The 21266-nt window shown below is 45.6% G+C and overlaps 1 protein-coding gene across 4 annotated transcripts in view; it reads left to right on the plus strand.

Annotated features, from left to right (window-relative positions):
• SPTBN1 (spectrin beta, non-erythrocytic 1) overlaps nt 1-18542 on the plus strand; it is a 115064-nt gene extending 96522 nt beyond the window's left edge. For 2 of the 4 annotated variants that reach the window (XM_015621567.2, XM_015621569.3), the window contains 13 exons: nt 658-788; nt 2097-2301; nt 2410-2784; nt 4472-4716; nt 5052-5190; nt 6090-6174; nt 6726-6922; nt 7939-8045; nt 8588-8651; nt 13526-13764; nt 14981-15154; nt 16780-16822; nt 17109-18542. In XM_015621567.2, the coding sequence (XP_015477053.1) occupies nt 658-788; nt 2097-2301; nt 2410-2784; nt 4472-4716; nt 5052-5190; nt 6090-6174; nt 6726-6922; nt 7939-8045; nt 8588-8651; nt 13526-13764; nt 14981-15154; nt 16780-16822; nt 17109-17324 (2220 nt within the window). In that variant the 3' untranslated portion in view covers nt 17325-18542. Of the gene's footprint in view, nt 1-657; nt 789-2096; nt 2302-2409; nt 2785-4471; nt 4717-5051; nt 5191-6089; nt 6175-6725; nt 6923-7938; nt 8046-8587; nt 13260-13525; nt 13765-14980; nt 15155-16779; nt 16823-17108 lie in introns of those variants that run through there. The other 2 variants (XM_015621568.2, XM_015621570.3) reach the window with 2 other exon arrangements.
• Nucleotides 18543-21266: the final 2724 nt, after the last annotated feature.

Consider the following 21266-nt stretch of genomic DNA (forward strand, 5'->3'; position numbering starts at 1 on the left):
AGTGAGGTGTTAGTGCTGGAGCTTGTTTGTTATCGACATAAATGCACCATGTTTCCTGCCCTGGTAAAATGAAGCTCAGCTTTCTGTCAGGAGAACACATTCCACAGGTGTTCAGTCTCCAGTTAAAAAGGGCTTGCTTTCTTTTAATCTACTGCAAATAGCTCACTATGCAAAATATTGTATTGAAAAGATTTATTGACAATATCAGCTAACACTGAGAGTAGGGGGCTGTTTTTCTTAGCTGTAACAGTGCATAAAAAGTTTTCATTGGAACTTTTCCAGTCACTGGTGGAGAATCCATTGGCATGGACTGTGTAGGATTTCTTTTCTTTGCCCCATGCTGTTGTTGAGATGCCTGACAAGTGGTGTCTTAATCTGTTCCATGTTTCAAAGCCCTGCACCAGTGTTGTGGAAACACATAAAAAGCTTCCTAGAAGAGGAAACTCAACACCCTCAATGCCCAGCTGATATAATTTTGTTCTGCACCCCAGAGGGGTTGATGCATTATCTCTTTCACATCATTATTTTGTTTTCTGGGGATACCATTTGCTGTAATATCAACTGTTCTATACCATTGACAGAGGGACTTGTCTTCAAGCTGTTCTTAGGAACAGCTCCTTATAACTCTTCCTGTCATTTTCTGTCACCCTGTTACAGGATGAACAGAGTGCAGTGTCCATGCTGAAGAAACACCAGATTTTGGAGCAAGCTGTAGAAGACTATGCTGAAACTGTGCACCAGCTTTCAAAGACCAGCAGAACTTTGGTGGCAGATAATCACCCAGAAAGGTATTAATTGCCATTTTTAATTGGATCATGAGCTCTTTTAGTAATTCAGTCCCTTCTTTGGGTGGTTCTGACACACAAAGACCACAGCAGACAGTAAGTAGCCCAGAGGCACATACAGAAGGAGTTCAGCCTCACTCAATTCAAGGTGTCTCTTGGACCACCCTGATTTGGCCAGAGGCAGGGTCAGTATGTGCAGCTGCTGATTTCTGGTGGCTCAGGACACGTGGAGTTACCTGTCTGCAGTGTGCCCTGAGCAGGCTGTGGTGTCAGGTCTGCCAGCACTGCTGAACCTCATGGAGGCAGAGCAGTCCTCAGGCCAAGCTCCAGACCTGCTCTTCCAACCAACTTCAATGTCCAGCAGAGAAGGTCACTGTCATTAATCCTTCTGCAGTGCTCCCCAAGATCTGCCTCTTCTTGTTGAGATTCCAGCAGAATCAGAGCCTGGAATCAGCTGCTTTAAACATGGGCACATTAACGTCTTACTTTTAGTAAATTTATCTCATGTCTCATAAATGGCTTTCCCTGGGGGAGAACTCAGGAAGCTTAAGAACCATTTTGCTCTAAGAGCTGCAGCTCAGCAGACAGAATTCTTCACTGGTTTCAGCTGCAAGGCTGATTCCTCTCTGAGGCTGATGTATTTAACTGCTCAGCCTGCACAGGCTGGAAGGTGGCACTGGCCTAGGACAGACACACTCTGCCTCCGGTGGAAGGTTGGTATTTAACTCTAAAGCACTCTCTTGTGGTCATGATCGCTTCTGATGAGAGCAGATTTCCTGGCTGAGCTGTCTGAGTACTGGAATAACATCATCAGCTTTACAAGGCAGCTGGAAGGCACTTTGGCAGCACTGTATGGCTCAGACAAAATAGAGGCAAAAGATACAGCCAGTAGAAATATTCATCCCTTGTGCAAATGCTGAGTTTTAAGGGGTAAGAAAGCCATGAGTGCTGCTGAACTCTGAAGCAGAGTTTAACTGAAAAGGAACTGCTCCCTGCCTCAGCAGCTCAGATCCTGCATGTAACTTTGGGAGAAGACTCTGGTGTGATCTGTGGCCAGACAAATGGAGAGCTGGATTCCAGCTCCCCTTGCTAAAGCCAGGGGTTTACCGTGCAGGACAGACAAGCTTCCAAGCTATTGCTGTCACCTCTGCCAGCAGAGGATCGGTCCAGCGTGTCCGAGTGAAATTCCTGCCTGTAGCAGACGTGCATTCTGTGGATTAAATGCCCCCAGTGACTTCTGTTCCTTGCAGTTTTCCCCATTTGGTTTTGCTTGCAAGGGCAATGCAGACTCAGCGCCGTTTGCTTTTCCAGCGAGCGCATCAGCATGCGCCAGTCCAAGGTGGACAAGCTCTATGCGGGCCTGAAGGACCTCGCTGAGGAGAGGAGGGGCAAGCTGGACGAGAGGCACCGGCTGTTCCAGCTCAACCGCGAGGTGGATGACCTGGAGCAGTGGATCGCAGAGAGGGAGGTGGTGGCGGGGTCCCACGAGCTGGGCCAGGACTACGAACACGTCACGGTGAGTCCTTGGAGGGGCCTCTCTGGTGCCGCTCACGGGGCACGGCTCGGCGCGCTCGGGTCTCTCCGTAACCACGGCGCTGCATGAGGCTCTTCCTGTGCCTTCCAGATGCTGCAGGAGCGCTTCCGGGAGTTTGCCCGGGACACCGGGAACATCGGGCAGGAGCGGGTGGATACCGTCAACCACATGGCCGATGAACTCATCAACTCCGGCCACTCGGACGCTGCCACCATCGCCGAGTGGAAGGACGGACTCAATGAGGCCTGGGCGGATCTCCTGGAGCTCATTGACACGAGAACACAAATCCTTGCAGCCTCTTATGAACTGCACAAATTTTACCACGATGCCAAGGAGATCTTAGGACGTATCCAAGACAAACATAAGAAACTGCCCGAGGAGCTCGGTAGAGACCAAAACACAGTGGAAACACTACAGAGAATGCACACGACGTTTGAGCACGATATCCAGGCCCTGGGCACCCAGGTGTGTGGCAGGTGAACTGTGGGTGTGGGAACCTGAGCTGCAGAGTTTGCTGCTGCCCTCAGCCCCTCCATGGCTGGGAGACAGAGTGCTGCCAGCTGCTTCCCACGTGTAGTGCTGTGGGAATAACCTCACCTGCATCCTTTCCTTATCTGTCTGTCTGCTGCTCTGTCTTTGCATTAGGTTGATTATCTAAAATTGCAATCTGTAAGTACATGGGCTTCTGAATGTGTTGGCAATTGTTGGATGTTATTCCCTTTCCTGTCCTTGGCTGAAGAAGAAATGAGAAAGGCAGAGTTTCTGTATTGGTTTACAGTACAAAATAGGAATGTATAAACCTGGTTGGCTTTTTGAGGTTTGGTTATATTTTGGTTGGTCATTTTAGGTCCTTTTGTTTTTAAAAACACCAAAAAGCACCAGTCAAACTCTTTGTGGCACTGTTTATTTTTCCAGTCTGAGAGGCAAAGACCTACACAGAGGCTTTCTGACTTGGTTATGAACCTGGGCATTCTGAATTAAATATGGTCTTTCTTGGTGCCTCCTAAGAGCAAAAGAGATTTAAAATCCACAGTTCAGGCTGAGATTTTTAAAAGCATCCAAACTTAATCTAATTCTGAATCTTCTGAAGCCAAGATGTGCCAAGTAAGAAGGGGCAGCTGCTCACAGAGCACAGGGGGGATTCTGAATCAAAATAAAACATTCAGCTGTCACAAGGAGAATTTGGGAAGGGAACAAGTTGCTTCAGGAATGGAGGAATTAAAACTGACTGTATTTATCCCAGTAGGTCAGGAAAGAACTTTTATGGCCCAGCTGCCAGCCAATTTATTCGGTTATGTTGCAATTTACACTGAAAGAAAGGAGATAGAGAAAGCATTTGATATTCCAGGTGTTTAACTTTCAGAAGATGTAGATTTCATACAGAAAATAGGAGCCATTCATAAAACATCAATCCCAATCTCTCAAAAAGGTAATTATAATCAAGACCTAAATGAAGGAATATGTAGTGATAGCACAGAGCTATGGGGAAGGCACTTAGGATAATTTCTGGGTGAAACAGCCAGAGCACTGAGGTGGATCATTTTGAGAGAGACATGGTCTCTGTGCCTGTAGCTGGAAGGCTGTTTGATTTGATCTTAAAAAAAAAATAAATAAATTGTTAGACAAAAGCTAATGGAATGTTTCCTGGCTTGAAAAATATGGAAAACAGTCAGGAATTAGCATTTGCCATCCCAAGACAGTGTTTGAAAGGAAAAGGTTTTTAATAGCAGAAGGTTCTTAACATTTCCACGTTTTCTTCTCTTTGAAGTCATTATCTACATTTTTGAAAAAGAACCTCTGTCAGCTGCAGTAGTGGTTTGGATACAGAGTTCCCAGGTGCCTTTGCCACTTGTTTGAGAGGAAGGGAATTTGATGATGAGAATGGTCCCCATTTGCCCTGACATGTAACAGTCTCTTTGTTTTGGCTCCATGTCTTGCAGTGTGTTCAGGCAATGGCCAATCTGTGCTCTTTCAGGGGTCCCTTGACCCTTCAGTGTTCTCTGAGGGATGATACTGGCTGACTAACAGCAAACCCACTTGCAGTGGCTTTAGAAAGCCCCTCAAGTGTTGCATTAGCAGATGAGTGTCCCCGTGTTTGTGTCTCAGGAGTCACAGACGCACTGATGGCTTTGTCTCTCCCCAACCGCTGCAGGTGCGACAGCTGCAGGAGGATGCAGCGCGCCTCCAGGCTGCCTACGCTGGGGACAAGGCTGACGACATCCAGAAGAGGGAAAACGAGGTTCTAGAGGCGTGGAAGGCACTGCTGGATGCCTGTGAGGGCCGCAGGGTGAGGCTGGTGGACACAGGAGACAAATTCCGCTTCTTCAGCATGGTTCGGGATCTCATGCTCTGGATGGAAGACGTTATCCGGCAGATAGAAGCCCAGGAAAAGCCAAGGTAATGCAGGGCATCCCTCCTCCATCCAAAGATAGGGCTGCAGGTCACCTGAGGGCATCTGCAGGGCTCAGTGTCACTGAGAGTGGCTTTCAGAGCCTGCTGCTGCAGCACCTTGCTCATGTGGGTGGCTGCTGGAATAACTGCAATTGTACCCAAAGAGATTAGGTCTCACACGAGGGTTATTGGATTTCTGATTCAGGCCAGAATGGTGCTGGGAAAGGCTTCTTGAACTACAAAGACAATCTAGGAATCAATTTTTTCCTCACTGAGTTGTGGGTCAGTTTGCAAATGTAGCAGCTGTTAAATCCAAAAATCTGTGTTTCTGGTCATTTTAGGGATGTTTCATCTGTGGAACTCCTCATGAACAATCACCAGGGGATCAAAGCAGAAATTGATGCCCGAAATGACAGCTTCACTACGTGCATTGAGCTTGGCAAGTCTCTGCTGGCCAGGAAACACTATGCATCTGAGGAGGTACCGTGCTCTCTGTGTACAGCCGTGGGCTCCTGGGGGTTCTTTCCGAGGGAGAAACCTGCCCTGTGTCACCCACACAGGAATAATGACAAGTGCCACCCCAGGGACTGGTGCACTTATGTGCTATTGAGAAATCAGGGTGTAGCTTCACTCTGGCAATTCATGGTGGGCAACAGAGGTGACAGTGAGATTTAAAGTGTCATTTTCAGCCCAGAAAATGCAAAGAAGCTGCTGTGTTCCATTCTGCAGAGAATGGCTCTGGGATGGAAAGGAGTCTTCCTTGAGCAAGGGCAGAGGCAGCTGTGAGACAGCCTGAACTTCCTGCAGAGGAAATGGAATGCTGTGGAGAGGCCTGCTAGGGGAATGAGCAGGAAAATGTTTGTTGTGTAGGGAGGAAATTCAAGGGATATTAAGAGAACCATATCCAACTGTTTAAAGCCTTGATTTATTTTCTGAGATGTCTAGGTCAAAGGATAGAGGCTTAGCCCTTGGTTCTCCTGCCTCCCTTTGGGGAAGGGAGGATAACCAAATATTGTGAGGCACTTCCCTCTCAGGAAGGGGAGAGCTTCTGCAACAATCCTGAGCAGCACATTTTGCATTATTCACCGGGAAAGGGCAGAAGATTCAGTGCCTGATTGCACTATTTACATTTGTTTGCCCATTACACCCTTTTATCAAATACTCTGGGTGCTGTAGCTTTTAACAGACACTGAATGCTTATGCAAATGTGATATTTTAATGGAAATGTCACATTTATTTATACTTGGAAGAGAAAAGCAGCTGTTGTTTGCACAGTGAAGTCACTTCCTGAGGAACTCGTGCAGTGTCTGTCAGTGCAGGGCTGGGGGAGCTGCTGCCTGGTGTTTGTGTAACAGCCCTGCTCTCTGCTCTCTGTCCAGATCAAGGAAAAGCTCCTGCAGTTGACGGAAAAGAGAAAAGAAATGATTGACAAATGGGAAGACAGATGGGAGTGGCTGAGACTGAGTAAGGACACCCTTGGATTTCTTTTGGGCTGGGCCATATCTAACCTCCATTGTGTGTTTCTGAGCATTGGAAAAAAACTGCAGCTCCTCACTTTTCTGTTGCAGTGCTTGGAAGTGTGCTTGTGCTGGAATAGCTGCAAAGTTCACACCTGGTGGTTGTTAAATAATGAAGAATTTGTAACCAAGAACCCTGCACCGAAAGTCTTGCTCTATATGATCAAATTTGGAGCTCGGTGCAGTAGCTCTGCTGTATTTGCAGGTGTCACATTCCAGCTTCTATGCTGAAATTAGGTTACAGCAGATTAGAACAAAACAAACACACTGAACTTGCAGAATTAAAGTTGCATTTTTCCTTAAAGCAAAGCCAACAGGAGGAATGTCTGTCTTTTCCATGACCATTTGCACTGAACTTAGCTGAGGGGAACACTTAGCCAAGTGCATGTACTTTGTTCCCTGAGCCGGGTTTAGGTAAATCCCAAAGCTGCCTGGTGACTCCATGGTGCTCCTCTTTGTGACATTAATGGCACTGACACCTGTGCCCTCTCTGCTCAGTTTTGGAGGTGCACCAGTTCTCCAGAGATGCAAGTGTGGCTGAGGCCTGGCTGCTGGGACAGGAGCCCTACCTGTCCAGCCGTGAAATAGGGCAGAGCGTTGATGAGGTGGAAAAATTAATCAAGCGGCATGAAGCGTTTGAGAAATCCGCAGCTACCTGGGACGAGAGGTTTGCAGCGCTGGAGAGACTGACCACGGTGAGTGTCTGAACCTCCCTGGCCATTCCTCTTGGCTGATGGTTGGAATAACTCCCAGCATCACCAACCTGATCTCTGTTATTTGGTTATTTGGTTGGTTGTCTATCAACCTCAGCCAACCACACAGAGCCTGAAGTTTCCTGTTTCCAGCTGTACCAAAAAACCCTCTCTGGTTAATTTGAACTCAACAACCTGCAAGGAAAAAGCTGAAGTGATAAGTGACCTCAGGAGTCAGCAGGAGCTGTCTCAGGCCTGGGAGTGATGACCCAGAAGGAAATTTCAGAGCTGAACAGTTTGCTCCAGCCCTCTGCTGTACTGTTTGGCCAATTATTTTTGGTTAAAGATGACAGTGGTGGGAAGGGGGCAGTGACAGTGATGTTTGTTGTGTTGTGACTGCTCCAGTGTAAGGCTGTATTGTTCCCTAGAAAGACACAGTAAGGAAAAAAACCCTGAAACCCCAATTTGAACACAGCTGCAATGTCAGTCATTAATGCTTGGAGAGCATTTTACCATCTTTGGAGAACAGTTTGGCTTTAGACACTACAGTTGAAGTGGTCTGGGTTTTCACACACACTGAGTGTCACAGCTGCAGACAAAAGGAACTGGAGGTTTCTCAGCACCTTCACAAATCAAGCTGGTTTTATGGAGATGGGTAATTTCAGGGATTCAGACAGGAAACATTTTATTTCTGTGTTTGGCAAGCACACAAGAAGATGTCACTTTTGGATGTTTTAATAACTTGGGCTGTTTTCTTGTTTGTCTGGGTTTTGTTCTAATAGAATGAGTTGGAAAACAGACATGGCCAGTGGTGGGCTGCTGTCAGAGGGTCTGATGCTGATGCCCTCTCTGACAAATTCAGTGCCACAAATGCTTTTAAAGACCGATGCCTTCTAATTTTATCCCCATTCACTTGAATTTCAGCAATGTTTCAGAAAAAACAGACAGTGTTGTTAATTTCTTGGACACCCCATGAGAAATGAGCAGTGTTTTTAAATAAAGACTGTTTCCTCTCCCAGCTGGAACTGCTGGAAGTGCGTCGGCAGCAAGAGGAGGAGGAGCGGAAGAGGCAGCCGCCCACTCCAGAGCCCAAGGTTGCAGAGGATGGAGACTCCCAGCAGCAATGGTGAGCTGGACTCTGCACTTCCCTCAGGGAACCCTTGGGCTGAAAATGTGCTGTAAAGCAGAGGAGCTTGTATGGGTTTGTAACGTGACCCTTGTTAGAAGACTTGGTGGTTTATGGGGACAGGACCTCTCCCAAGCCCCTGAATTCCCTGCTGAGTTCCCATTTTCCAGTTGTCACTGCTGAGGCATCCCTGGCCCAAAAGTGGGAATGCTGCTTTTGTCTTCTGGGCCATGAATTGCAGTTTCTGAACTACCTTGGCTTTTATCTCTGATGAGCATCCTTTACAGATTTAAGCCACATCCACGGGACATTGACATTTATGGAATTGTTTATGTGATAGGAGGAGGTTTATTTGTAAGCTAACTGTCAGTAAAATCTGGTTAAATCTCACTTCACACTGGATTTATTCAGTTCTGCCTGAGGATTTTAGGAACTTGAATTTCTTAAATTAATATTCAGTAAGAAGATCTCATTTTGTTGAACAAGATGGGTGACTTCCAAGAACCTTAAACAATTTCTTTTCTTTTTCCTCTCTCCAACAGGGATGGGACAAAAGGAGAACAAGTTTCCCAAAACGGTTTGCCCTCAGACCAGGAATCTCCACGGGTTAGTTACCGCTCCCAAACCTACCAAAACTACAAAAACTTTATTAGCAGACGGACAGCCAATGACCGTTCGTGGTCTGGACTGTGACCCACAGAATCACTTGCAGCAACAGAAACCTTTTTTCAGTATGGTTTACTGGTACTGGTTTCATCTTCTGGCTTCAGATTTCCCTGCTGCTTTTCTCTTCCTTCCCATCAGTTGACTTTTATTTAATTAGCAGCCCCTTGGACATATATTTGCTTCACTTTAATCTTTGTTTATTTGAATCTCCCCACTGACACTCAGTTGCTTTAAGGTGACACATTTATTTCATGTTATTTACTGTGAGTTTTTCATGTCGCTAATAGTATTAAGATTTTCCAGCGAAAGCGTCCTTTATATGAGTAATTGAGATGTAATGAGATTACATCCTAATGAAGAAGAGCACTAGGACCTGACAGGTATGACGCATCGAGTTATACTAACAGGTCTCAGCACGGCAACTTTATTAAATCAGCTGCATTAGCAAGAGTTATGTACCAGGCCAAAGATAATCCACCCGAGTGAGCTGGGCAGGAAGGGCTGGGAGGGGGGAGTGTGACTGTGGATAAATAAGCCTTAAGGTTAGTTTGTATAACATTCCATGCAGAATGGACTCACTGACTGCAGAGACAAATAAACGTGAAATAAACCATTCAAAACCAGTATCTAGATTTATCTGGGGGTTTAGTCCTCATGCAGAGTTGTGATCTTGCCGCGTTGGGGCCCCGTTTGGCCTCGGTCCTGTCCAGTTGGCACTACAGCAATTTGATTTCTGGGCACCAGAGAGGCAGGGGTGTAAATGAGAGTAGGGTGCAGTCCCTTGGAGAAAGGATGTGATGCTTTCCTTTAAAAACTAAATAAAACACACTGTCTAAGATCCCAGCTCTTTATTTTACATAGTGCAGGCTGAATGCTCCGTGCCTTACTCACTCCTTCTTGCCAGGGAGTGTCCCAGTGGAGTCAGGATGCATGCCAAGAATCCTCACGTGCAGCCGTGACAATGCCACTAAATGTCTCTGGACATGCAACACAGGAGCTGAATCTGGCTCTCCTCCCCACCCCCTTCCTGCAGAGCCTCCTTGTTTCAGTCAATGCTCTGAGTGAAAGGACACTTCTCTGTGGCTCTCTGGGGTCACATTCAGTGCAGGAAGGGCTCCTGACAGGCTGGGATCTGTGGATATCAGGGCTCTTAAGAGTCCCAGCCGAGGGCTCTGGCGGGAAATGCCTTTCAGCACAAGTTTGGATCTAAGAAGCCCATCCTAGTTAGATCTGAGTCTGCACACAGACTCTGTCAATGCTCCACAGTACACAGCAGTTCCACCTTTCTCTTTCTCTTTTTGGTTCTTCTTTAGTATTCAGTCCTGAAGTGAGCTGTTAGACTTTCTAATGTTTATAAATTTTCTACAGTTGTGGCAGGGAACGTGAGGTGATCCTCGAGCACATCCCAGATAATCATCTTGTTGGTTCACACAGCCTTGTACATCACCTGTTTGCTTCTTTTGACATTTTATTTTATTGCCATGCTACATTATGCATTTCCATGTTCATCTTTGCCATCTGCACTTCAGTCTTCCATGAGACCTTCTGAGCTCAGTTTGTTGAGTCCATGGGCGTACAGAGCCGTGTCAGTGAGGCACAAGATGTGCTGCTGTTGGTCAGAGCTGTGGCTTCTGCCAACTGGCTGAGCAGTGCAGCTGGATTGTTCTGTGTGGGCTGAGCTTGTGAGCTGAGAGCAGTGATTGAAAGGATGTGCTTCAGTAACTGTACTTTTGTCCTTCCACTTCATGATGCATGTTTTTTTGTTTTGTTTTTTTTTTCTTTGTCAGGATAACAGCATATAGCTTTTTAAAATTCGATTTTAAATTTATGGGGATCCTCTAGTGGCTGCCCTGTGCCTCAAAAGTGTGCCAGTTCTCAGGGCAGGATAGCTGTAGCTTCAGACTCCATCACCTGCAGAGCCTTCACGTGTATTCTGGCAAAAAAAAAAAGTCTGTAGAAGAAATTTATAGAGATAGACTTTTAAAATTTGTATTAGTACACTTACATAAAAATTCCACTTTTATGACAGTGAAGAAAAAGTAAGTCATTGATCAAGGTCATCATTTCAGGCACTAGAAGAGTAGGATTTCACCTATTTATTGCAGCCTGTGAGTCTAGCTAAAGGCATTAGGCAGGTCCTTTTGACAGAACAGCCTAGAGGTTGCATCTGTTTGCATCTGAACCAGGCAAATCACCTGGTGCTTCAGCTGTGGAGCAGAGCTTGAGTCGATGAACTGAGCAGATGTTGCTTCAAACACTGCAAAATCCAAAAGGGGCACCTCTGTCATCGTCACCACCTGTCTTGTTGCATGTCCCAGTCCTGCTTTAAAGATTTCCAGAGTAGCCTGTAGCCACTAAAGCACTTCAACTAACCCCTCAGGCCCCATTGAGAGAACTGTATCATGTACACGAGAGCTGTTGTGTTGTAACAGGAGTTTGCTGTTGCTGTTTGTCCTCCGTGGCGTTGTCTCCGCATGCCCCACGCATGTTTCCATTAAAGTGTGTTCAGCTCCTGTTTTTTCTCCGTTTTCATGACACATCCTTCGCAGAGCTGTTCGTGATTTATTTTGCTTGTTTTCTGTTAATTGTAGATAACACGTGAAAGGAAATAAAACCTGAAAGAGCATCAGAAAAGCTTTTCATAGCCCTTTTACAACCAGTAGAATTTGATGTAGAAGGCGCAGGTCTGATGATGTAATTAAAGTTGGCAGTTACTTTTCAAAGCCACAGGGTTGCAGCACTGAATTCCATATTATTTCCCATAAAAGATGTTGAGCAGCTGTGCAGTGACTGCTGGTTTGAAACTGGTCTGGTTTACTTCAGATTAGGGGTTCTAGGTACCTTCCAAATCAGTCCTGTTTTCACATCTGGCTGGTGCTGCTCCAGCAAATGCGCTGCTCTCTGTGTCAGTGCAGGGGCCAGGTTTTTCTGGGGAGTTTATTTTAGTTGTGGAGACGAGTTCCTGTGGGCTGTGTAATTCCTCAGTGCTGGTCAGAAGTGTCAGGTGCCTCAGACAGGGCTCCAGCCAGCAGCAAAGCAGAGTTTGAGGTTCAGGAGCTGTCACTGGACAGAAAGGTGTGCTAAGGTGTCCTTGCTCTTGAAGGGATCTGTTGGCCGTGGGTGGTTGGCACGGGTGATGAATGGTGACTCAGGGGTTCATTCCACTACCTGTGTTCTGGCAGTGTTTGGATAATCTTCAGCCTCATCTATTTACCCTCTCCCCCGCTTTAATGCAGTACTGTGAGATTTGGGTACAAGCAGCGAGGGTTGATGGCTTAGATTGATCCCAGTTGTGAAGGAGCAGTGTGAGGCTATGTGTCATTAGGGACAGGGTAAACCAGATCTGACTGAAGTGCAACGTGAGCTGTGATTCTCTCCCTGTTTGAGGCTGTAGTGTCTGTACTCTGGAGGTTTAGGTTGCTAAAGGCAGTTAACCAATCCTTCCCATGTTCAGAGCAAGCTGACACTCAGATCTTTATAGGCCAATGGTGAGGTTCAAGGTGTGAGGCACAATAATGGATACTGGGCAGGTATAAGAAGTTCTAGCAAACAGTGGCAAAATTGAGTTTGTTGCATAAAAATTCGGCTGCTTTTGATTTGTCCAGGCCATGTGCAGAAGTGGGAATGTCTAATTATTGTGCCATTCACAAAAACCTGCTTGTCTGCATAAAACCAGTCCAGAATGTTTGTAATCTACTAGAGCATTAGCAGCACTGAGCTTTAGTAACTTGCTAATAATAATACTACACACTGGTTGTGTAACTCCTGAGCCGCTACCAACGGCTCTACACGTCAAAGTAATGGTACAAGAAAAAAAAAAACTGGGACCAAGCTGCATTTCAAAAGCTTATAGCCATTAGGATTCCAATTTAAATGATTTTTGGATGAATGGCTCCTGAAGACGTCGCCAGCTTGACCAGTGAGAGCTGCTGGAAACACGGCTGCTCTCTAGGCTATCGATCCCAGTGCACCAGGCAACGCGACCAACAAAGCAAGTGATGGGCAAGGCCTTGGTTCTGTCTTTGTTTGGGGGTAAATAGCTGTGTGATGCTGTGTGACTGTGGTGGTTTTCAGTTCCTTTAACCAAAATCCAATCCACCTAATAACGCCAGTCTGAACCAGACCTCGATCAATTGACACGTGACCTCATTCCCCTTGTCTTTACGATCCAATATCCTAACTGGGATGGTGGAGATGCATGGTGTAATCTTTCTAATTTCTGCATGTTTTGATTTTGTTGTGTCACTAGGGGAACGGGGAAAGTGGGAAAGGAGCTTTTACAGAAACAAATCAATTGCACACATTTTTGTAAATGCTCCTGGGCGATTGTGACATCCTTCTCTGCTGACTCATAGTTAATACCTTTTATGGACCTTTAATGCCCCAGTAATGCCATAAATGTACTTAAGGTGGCTGATGTGTATAACTTCTACTGTTCCTCTAGGTTTGCAGAAAGTGTGATTGTTACTGTTCCAAACATTTGAGTACTTAGCAACAGAATTGAATGCTCTCATTCTAGGAATAACAATATGTAAAAGAATTGACCGGCAGAGCAAAGCACAGTAAAATTCACACTGATGTTCAGCTGCTTTTATTTTCCCATCTCTCCACCTATAAAATGGGTACTAATCCATTCCTACCTTCTAATTTCCTTGGCCTCCTGTGTCTCCATGGAGTGCGAGAAAGAACTTACTGGCCTGTGTCATTGTCCAGGCAAAGTTTATACACAGCCACGTTGTGCAGGGAGACAGATTAACTGCAGATCGCCTCAGTGCTGGGGGCTTCTGGCTGAACGTGTTCTCCACTGTTCCTAGGTGGCAGAAACTGCAGAAACCAACGAAATGGTCAATGGGGCTGCAGAACAGAGGACGAGTTCCAAAGAGTCCAGTCCCGTTCCTTCCCCGACGTCAGACCGCAAAGCCAAGGGCGGCGTTCAGGCGCAGACTGCTGCTACCCTCCCAGCCAAAACCCAGGAGATCCCCTCAGCCCAGATGGAGGGCTTCTTACACCGCAAGCACGAGTGGGAGACACACAGCAAGAAAGCCTCCAGCAGGTACAGAGTGTCACACAGGCAGGGCTCTGCCCAAGATGGCACACCACATCTCCAGCCTGCTCCCAGCTCCAGAGACTGCTGGTGCTGTAGGGGTGGGGCTGCAGGGCTGAACAGCGCATGTGGGGAGCTGCAGTCTGGGGATACTTGGTACAAAAGGCAGCGTTAGCCACATTTGTCAGGTGGAAAACTGAGGCAGAGAGATACCACGAGTTTCCCACTCCACATGATGGATTTGTGGCAGTAGTGGGATTCGATTCCAGATCTCTCAAGTTGTACGTTACTACAAGAAAAGAAAACCACGTAGGTGTGAGACTAGAAATGTTCATATTCTTCTGACATTTTCTATTTGCACATTACCACTTCCCACCTACTCTGTAATCTGTTCAGCATGAACAGAGGATGATTGGTGTGCCATAGTCAATTCCATTCCCAAGGAATGTCCTGCAGACCTCAAACAGGCAGAACTTTGAGATTTGTCTGCATTGGAAAAGCAGACTGGGGTCCTTCGTGACCTGAGAGAGCTCTCGAAACCAGATTTATGACTTGGCTGACAAGGGAAATGTTCACAGCAAGTGCTGAGCTGCAGCAACATCTGTGGGATTTGGTAGGAGCCAAAGCACTTGGCAGAGCTGAGATCTCAAGTGAGTACAGCAGTGCCAGGATTTTTGTGCCACTGGAGTTGTTCACACCAGACAACACCTTTGAGGCAGTGACAGCCACCAGCACTAGTGTCAGGGTATTCTTATTTCCAGTAATTTTTAATTTTCACAGTTCTATTAGAGAATGAGGTGGATGATGCCACTAAGAGTATTTGTGTCAATCAAGGATTTCACACACAGTCCATTCCATTCATCAATTTTCAGCACAGTGAGAATTCCTTGTACAACAGAGCACTGCCATTAAAAGGTCAATCATTTTCTGTCTCAAGAATGCAAAGTACCCAGTCTGCCAAACAGTCCTCCCACTCTGAGGACAGGCTGATGTGCTGTCACAGGGAGCTCTGGGAATCTCAACTCCCTTTGGCTTTTGTCCTGAAGCTGTGCTTCCATGCAAGAATTCCCTGCGTGCAGTTCATGGGACAGCACAGGCTGCATTCACATCCTCCCACTGCACCAATCTCTGTTAACTCACAGAAGCAATTACGTTTGGTTTCTCCAGTTCTGCAGGTGAGAGCATTGGATTTATAACTGCTCTTGTTGTTTCCCATGTCTCAAAGGTCATGGCATAACGTGTACTGTGTCATAAACAACCAAGAGATGGGCTTCTACAAGGACTCGAAAGCTGCTGCTTCTGGCATCCCTTACCACAACGAGATCCCTGTCAGCTTGAAGGACGCAGTCTGCGAAGTAGCGGTCGATTACAAAAAGAAGAAGCATGTGTTCAAGCTCAGGTAAACCTGGGACAGTGTTCTGCCCCTGGGGAAAGCCATGGTGGGTGTGTTCACTGGGAAACCCAGCCCAGGAACTGACCATGGATGTTAGCTGCAGCACCTGCTTTTCTGAGCAAGCTCCTTCCAACACTGAGCTGTTCTCTGCTCATCGGGGCGAGCGAGCACAGAACAGTGTTACAATAGAGCACTTTCATCTGGGACACCACCAGATGTGTGTGTCTGGAGTTAGGGGCCTGCATTTCACACTGCTGGGTTTTTCAGCTGCTCTCTCTGGAACTGGTGGACAGCAGTGATCGTGGTCCTGATCTTTTCCAAATCAAGCCTCTTATTTAGTTCTTTCAGTGTGAATTTATGAGACTACTGAAGACATCTCACATTTTCAGGTCTGGAACACACCGTTACAGACCATTTCACTCAAATACATGAAAGACCTGTTTTTCAAAGGTTAAAACAAAGGCTTTTCCTTGGGAAGCTCTTTGGTTTACTGAACAGTCTTCTAGTGCCAACAGTTAAAAAATATTTATCATTACACAGCTGCGAGGTAATCCTGTCAAAGAAGACTTACTTTATGAACTGATTGGGTCATGTATTCCAAGACAGGTGTTTTGGGTTTTTTTGGCAGAGCAGGGATGGTGGTGGTGTGATTCTATATTAGTACAGGAATCCTCTAAAGATCATAGAGTCCCTATCTGGGGAAAATTTGCTTTATAGAAAATATATGTGGAAATATATAGCAAATATTTAGGGAAATGTACCTTTCTTGAAGACAGGCCTGCAGCTATGTGATTCATCCTTTAGACTATTTTAAACCCCTCTGAATTGCAAATGGAAGTATATGCTGTTCCAAATGCAAAGTTAGGCAGAAAAACCAACTGCCCTTTTTTCCCAGTGCTCCATCACCTGCATCAGGCCCCTCGGTTACTTGCATGTAGATATGTCCTTTACTCAAGCACTGTTGTTTTACTGTTTAATCCTTCATTTCCTTTCATAAAGAGCTATTAAAATGCTTGCTTTTTGTTGGGGAAGATGGGGAAGCCCGCAGCAGAGCTCCTGCTGTCCCTGCCTCCTGCTTGTTCTGCTGATATTCAGTTGTTTTTTCATTTCTATGTATCATCACATACATTGTTAAATGTATCCCAGTTAAACCACCTGAGTAAGATCAGAACAGGAATCGAACAGAAGGGAGACTCTGGCCTTCACTGTGAGGAGAGGCAGCTGCTCATCACTAATACTCAGAGTAGAACCTGCAGCCAGCAGCACCATAGATAGCTACAAGAGCAGAATAGCTGCAGAATTTTGCAGGATTTTCACAGCAGCCATGGAAACTCTGGGTGCTGCCTTTGACTTTTTTCTTTTGAAAGTATTGACTAAACTTTGATAATATGTTTTGCAAAGGAGAAAAGACATACCTGAAAGAGCAAATACCGAGCCAGCAGCCACATGGGAACACGAGCACCACCCTGAGCGTGTCCAGAGCTACCACGAGGCTGTGACAGGGGTTGTTGGGGGCATTTGGGCACTGTCCTGTGCAGTCCTGTGTGCCTCACATGCTGCAGCCAAACAAGCAGGAGCTGCAGCAGTGTGACTACTACTGAGCTAAATTTGTGATGGTATTTTCTTTCCAGATTGACCGATGGCAACGAATACCTCTTCCAAGCCAAAGACGATGTAAGTGTGGTTTTCTTACGGTTCATTGCTGTGCTGTGTGTGCTGCTGCACCATGGGGAGAAGCAGCTGAGAGCTGGCGTGCACTCTGTGTGTGGGTGATGCCTGGGCCCAGGGCTGCTCAGGTACAGCCTCTAGGAGGTGTCTCTGGAGGTGCACAGCCAAAGGGGATGAGTTGGGGCTGCTTTTCCTTGCCTTTCCACCCGTGTCCGTTCCCCCTCCGCTCTGTCGCGGGAGTGGCGGGGCTGTGCTGCTTGTAACGGTTTTGTGCCTTTGGGGCTTCTTGAAGGAGGAGATGAACACGTGGATTCAGGCCATCACATCAGCGATTTCTTCGGACAAAATCGAAGTGTCCCCGACCACCCAGAGCACTCCAGCCTCCAGCCGTGCCCAGACCCTGCCTGCCAGCGTCACAATAACCAGCGAGTCCAGCCCTGGCAAGCGGGAGAAAGACAAAGAGAAAGACAAAGAGAAAAGATTCAGCCTTTTTGGTAAAAAGAAGTGAATTCCATCTCCACACACTGCACTTCTCTGACCGTTCCAGTGGAATTCCAGCATGCGAGCTCAGAACCAATACGTTACTCTCTGTGCCTCATGTTCCTCAATGTGATTGACATTTTTTTATTTATAGAGCATTTTAAAATAAAAAAAGCCAACAAAAAAAAAAGAATCTAAAGTTACAAACGTATGAGGTGCATTGGGCAGCTTCTGTAGGAGAGGGAGGACCAGGTTTTGGGGGTTTGTTTTTGTTTGTTTTTGTTTTTGTTTTTTTTTTAAATGAAGTTAATGTAGATTAGATCTTAATATTTAAACTGTTCCTCAATTTTGTGAGGCTGTCTTGGAAAATAACCCACTCCTAGTGCTATTGGTATGCAAGGCAGCGGTGCTTTCGAATCTACTGTGCACATGAGAAACCAATGTACAAATTCTCAAAGGCATTCACTTCCAGTTAAGGTTGTTATGCTGAGTCCTGACTAGTAGAGCCTTCCCTTGCAATTCTAACAGGAATTAAAGTGGTAGTGTGTTCTCTTTGCTGTAACAGAGTGCAGGTATGCGTTGACTCACAGCCCAACGTTGGTTTAACACCACCCGAAGCGTCCCCGCATCGAGTACGACAGATAAGAATGTTGGTGTTCAAGATGGATTAACAGGCTGGTACAGTTTTAAATAAGCTGTAATTTCAAATTTCTTTTTTTTTTTTTTTTTTTTTTCCAAAATACATTATATTGTATGTTTCAGATAATTCTAGTACAAAGTATAATAAGACTAGATGTATAATAAACCCTTTAAAATCATCAATAAGTGTAAAAGTGGAACTGAAGCATTTACTGGAAAAGTAATGTTACTCAAATGGTTACTTGCTTGTCAGCTGCAGCACTGTGTGTTATAATTTTGCTACATTACCTTGCTCTTTGATACATAGTGTGCATTTCTGTCACTGTAACTATTGTAATGAAAAATTTTCATCTTACTGCACAATCAAAAATTACATTTAATAGGAATGAACTTTCAATGACTGGGCCTGTAGTCAAGAGTAGTACTGGAACTGGCTTTCAGTTGTATCGAACTGTACCTCTAGACTTTTACCCTATCTGTTAAATATATGCGATGTCATTAAATGCTTTTAAAACTAAATATGCTGGGTAAGTTTCTTATTTCATTTCTGACAATGTTAAATCATAATTTTGAAAGAGGATCAAAATAAAGTTATTTTAAAATGTCATCTCTCCTGTGCACTGAAACTGATGTCTTCAAATGTAATTCCATTCTTTTGTGCGAAAGTTCATTCTGAAACAGTTGTTTTCTTTCTTCCCACTTTTCTTTCCCTTCACTTCCCACCTGCCCTTCCTTTTACCCTGCCTCCCAAATTAAGTGCCAAAAATAAAGAGAAAAGGAATTAAATGAATATTTTGAAAAATATTCTGATACAGATCCTTTTTGTGGGAAGTGAAACCAGCAGAGTAGATGGGAGTAAGCACATGAGAGGCTGGGGCAGTGGAGTTCCCTGAACATTTACGTGATGGAGGTAAAGTTCCACATTCCAGCTGGCAGCAAAAGGACATCATTTTGAGTAAGCACTGGTCTCCAACTTCCTACCCGCCTCTTGCTCAAGTGCTTATATCCTGTCCTTGATGCCACCTAGGGAACCATCTAATAGGAATAGATCTAAGAAGCTCCAATATGTTTTAAAGTCAATGAAATGTAAAGAACACAGGTTTTAATGTATTGTGATTGTTAAAATCCACTCAAATATTCATTTTGGTGGAAAGCAGATAAACTGCAAACTCATGTGTTTCCAAGTGACGGTTTCCTGAACATGTGACCAATACAGTGTCTGAAATTATTTTCATGGAGTGTACAGTTCTCTGGGTTTTTCTTGTTTCCCAAAGTTTTTGGTTATTAAACAATGGAGTATTCATGTACATAAGTTTTTACTCTGTAATGTTATATTTTTCAGTCTAATTATTAGTAAATGTAGGCTAACAGTGCTAGTATTGTAAATGTAAAATTTATTACGTTAGAAAAAGCTGAAGTTTAGCTGTATTAGAGACTATGAAACAATTTTCTGAGTTGATTAATGCACACAGAGATGCTCATGCCTTACATATGTGTCACTTGGGCTGAGCTGGTGCAATGAGCAGTCAGGGAGATGGATCTCGACAGCCTGTGGTGTGTGGTTCTGTAGTGATTTGGTTGAGCATTGCCTTTGGAGTTGTTTTCTTGTTTGTCTCACTCCTTACTGGAAGATGTTCCCAAGAATAACTTGAATAAAAATCGTTTCTGCTTAGGGACTGATTGGAAGTTGCTGAGGAGCAGGAGTGAATCCCAGTAAGCCTTGGAGCCTCAGGGAGCAGTTCCCTGCACAGAGAGGTCAGGAGGAGCCTCCTCGGACAGAGCCCAGTCAGAGAAGTCAGGTCAGTGCACACACATCCGTGTGCCAGGGCAGGAGGGAGAGGAGTGTGGGGATCTCTTGGAACATGTGAAGGGAGGGAGTGCTGCTGGACAATACCAGGGGAAGAGGAACCTGCAAAAGGTGGGTGATGGAAATGGGGCTGAAACTGGAGCAGGCTGTCACCTGTGACACTGAATTGCACCAGTGACTGTGGCTGGACCGCTGACAGATGGAATGTCCTGTTCTTCCTGGAGCCACACTGAAGGGTAAGGATTTCTAGCCCAGTGTAACACATGACTGCAGCTGGTTTGTACCTAACTTGTGATAGTTCCACTGGAGATACATTGCAAAAGTCACACAGAACCAGAACCTTCACATTTTCAAAGAAAATTAATTAAGGCAAACTGCTTCCCAACTGTGTTGCTTGTCATTGGTAGAAAGAGGAATTGTAGTCAGGTCAGTCTCCTTTTTTCCATCTTGGAGGGAGCCTCACATTACATTCTAAGCTGAGGGAAGATGTCAGAGGGTCCTTCCCATATCGAGGCAAATTGAGTACAATGTGGGGAAAAGACCCAGAAGTCCTTAGCCATCAGAATTTAGTATGTGTTGGTGGGAGGGTTTTCTTTTAGATTAATACCAGTAGTCTGTTAATCCATCTGTTCTGCACAGGGAATATGCTCTGTTGTAGGGCCTGTACTTTGTATAAGAAAGATGAATGGTAATGGTAAAGGAAAAGAAAGGAATTATTAATCTCTGTCCTGGTGAAATATTGGTTTAAATGTTTTTTCCCTTCACCGTGGTCTCCTTTCTTATGGTTGAGTTCTCAGACTTTGAATGGGTATGATCTTTCAGAATCTAACTTTGCAATAAATAACTTGCAGGTATGAGTGTTTTGCTACTCTTGGTGGCTGATTTTTTTTGTTGCTGGTTTTTTTTTTGGGGGGGTGGGTATTTTTGTGGGTTTGTTTTTTGGTTGGTTGGGTTTTGTTTGTTGGGTTGTTTGTTTGGTTTTTGCTACCTTTGCTAATCACAGGTGGCTGAAGAAATACAGAAACTTAAATCCCAATGAGTTGGAACAAACGTAAACTGTTTTCATTTAAAAAACATAATCAGAATCTCAGGCTGTACTAAATCCTGATTAAGGTTAAGAATGAAATGACTGGAAGAAGTGGACGCCTCAGCCCTGTGGAGCAGTGGAGGCCAGCCCTCAGCAGGTCGCTGTGGTGTGTCCTCAGAGCCGGGTGCAGGTGCCGAGCTGCTGAACGGGGTTCAGGGCTGCCGTGTGCCGGGACTGCCGGCCCAGGGCTGCCCTGTGCCTCCTGTGCCGTGTGTCTCCTGTGCCCTGTGCCTCCTGTGCCGTGTGTCTCCTGTGTCCTGTGCCGTGTGCCGGGGCTGCCCTGTGCCTCACTGCCCTGTGCCTCTCTGCCCTGTGCCTCACTGCCCTGTGCCTCTCTGCCCTGTGTCTCCTGTGCCACTGTGCCTCCCGTGCCGTGTCTCTCTGTCCTGTGTCTCTCTGCCCTGTTCCTCTCTGCCCTGTGCCTCCTGTGCCCTGTG

The sequence above is a fragment of the Parus major genome, chromosome 3 (assembly GCF_001522545.3).
Source record: "Parus major isolate Abel chromosome 3, Parus_major1.1, whole genome shotgun sequence".
NCBI classification, from domain to species: Eukaryota; Metazoa; Chordata; class Aves; order Passeriformes; family Paridae; genus Parus; species Parus major.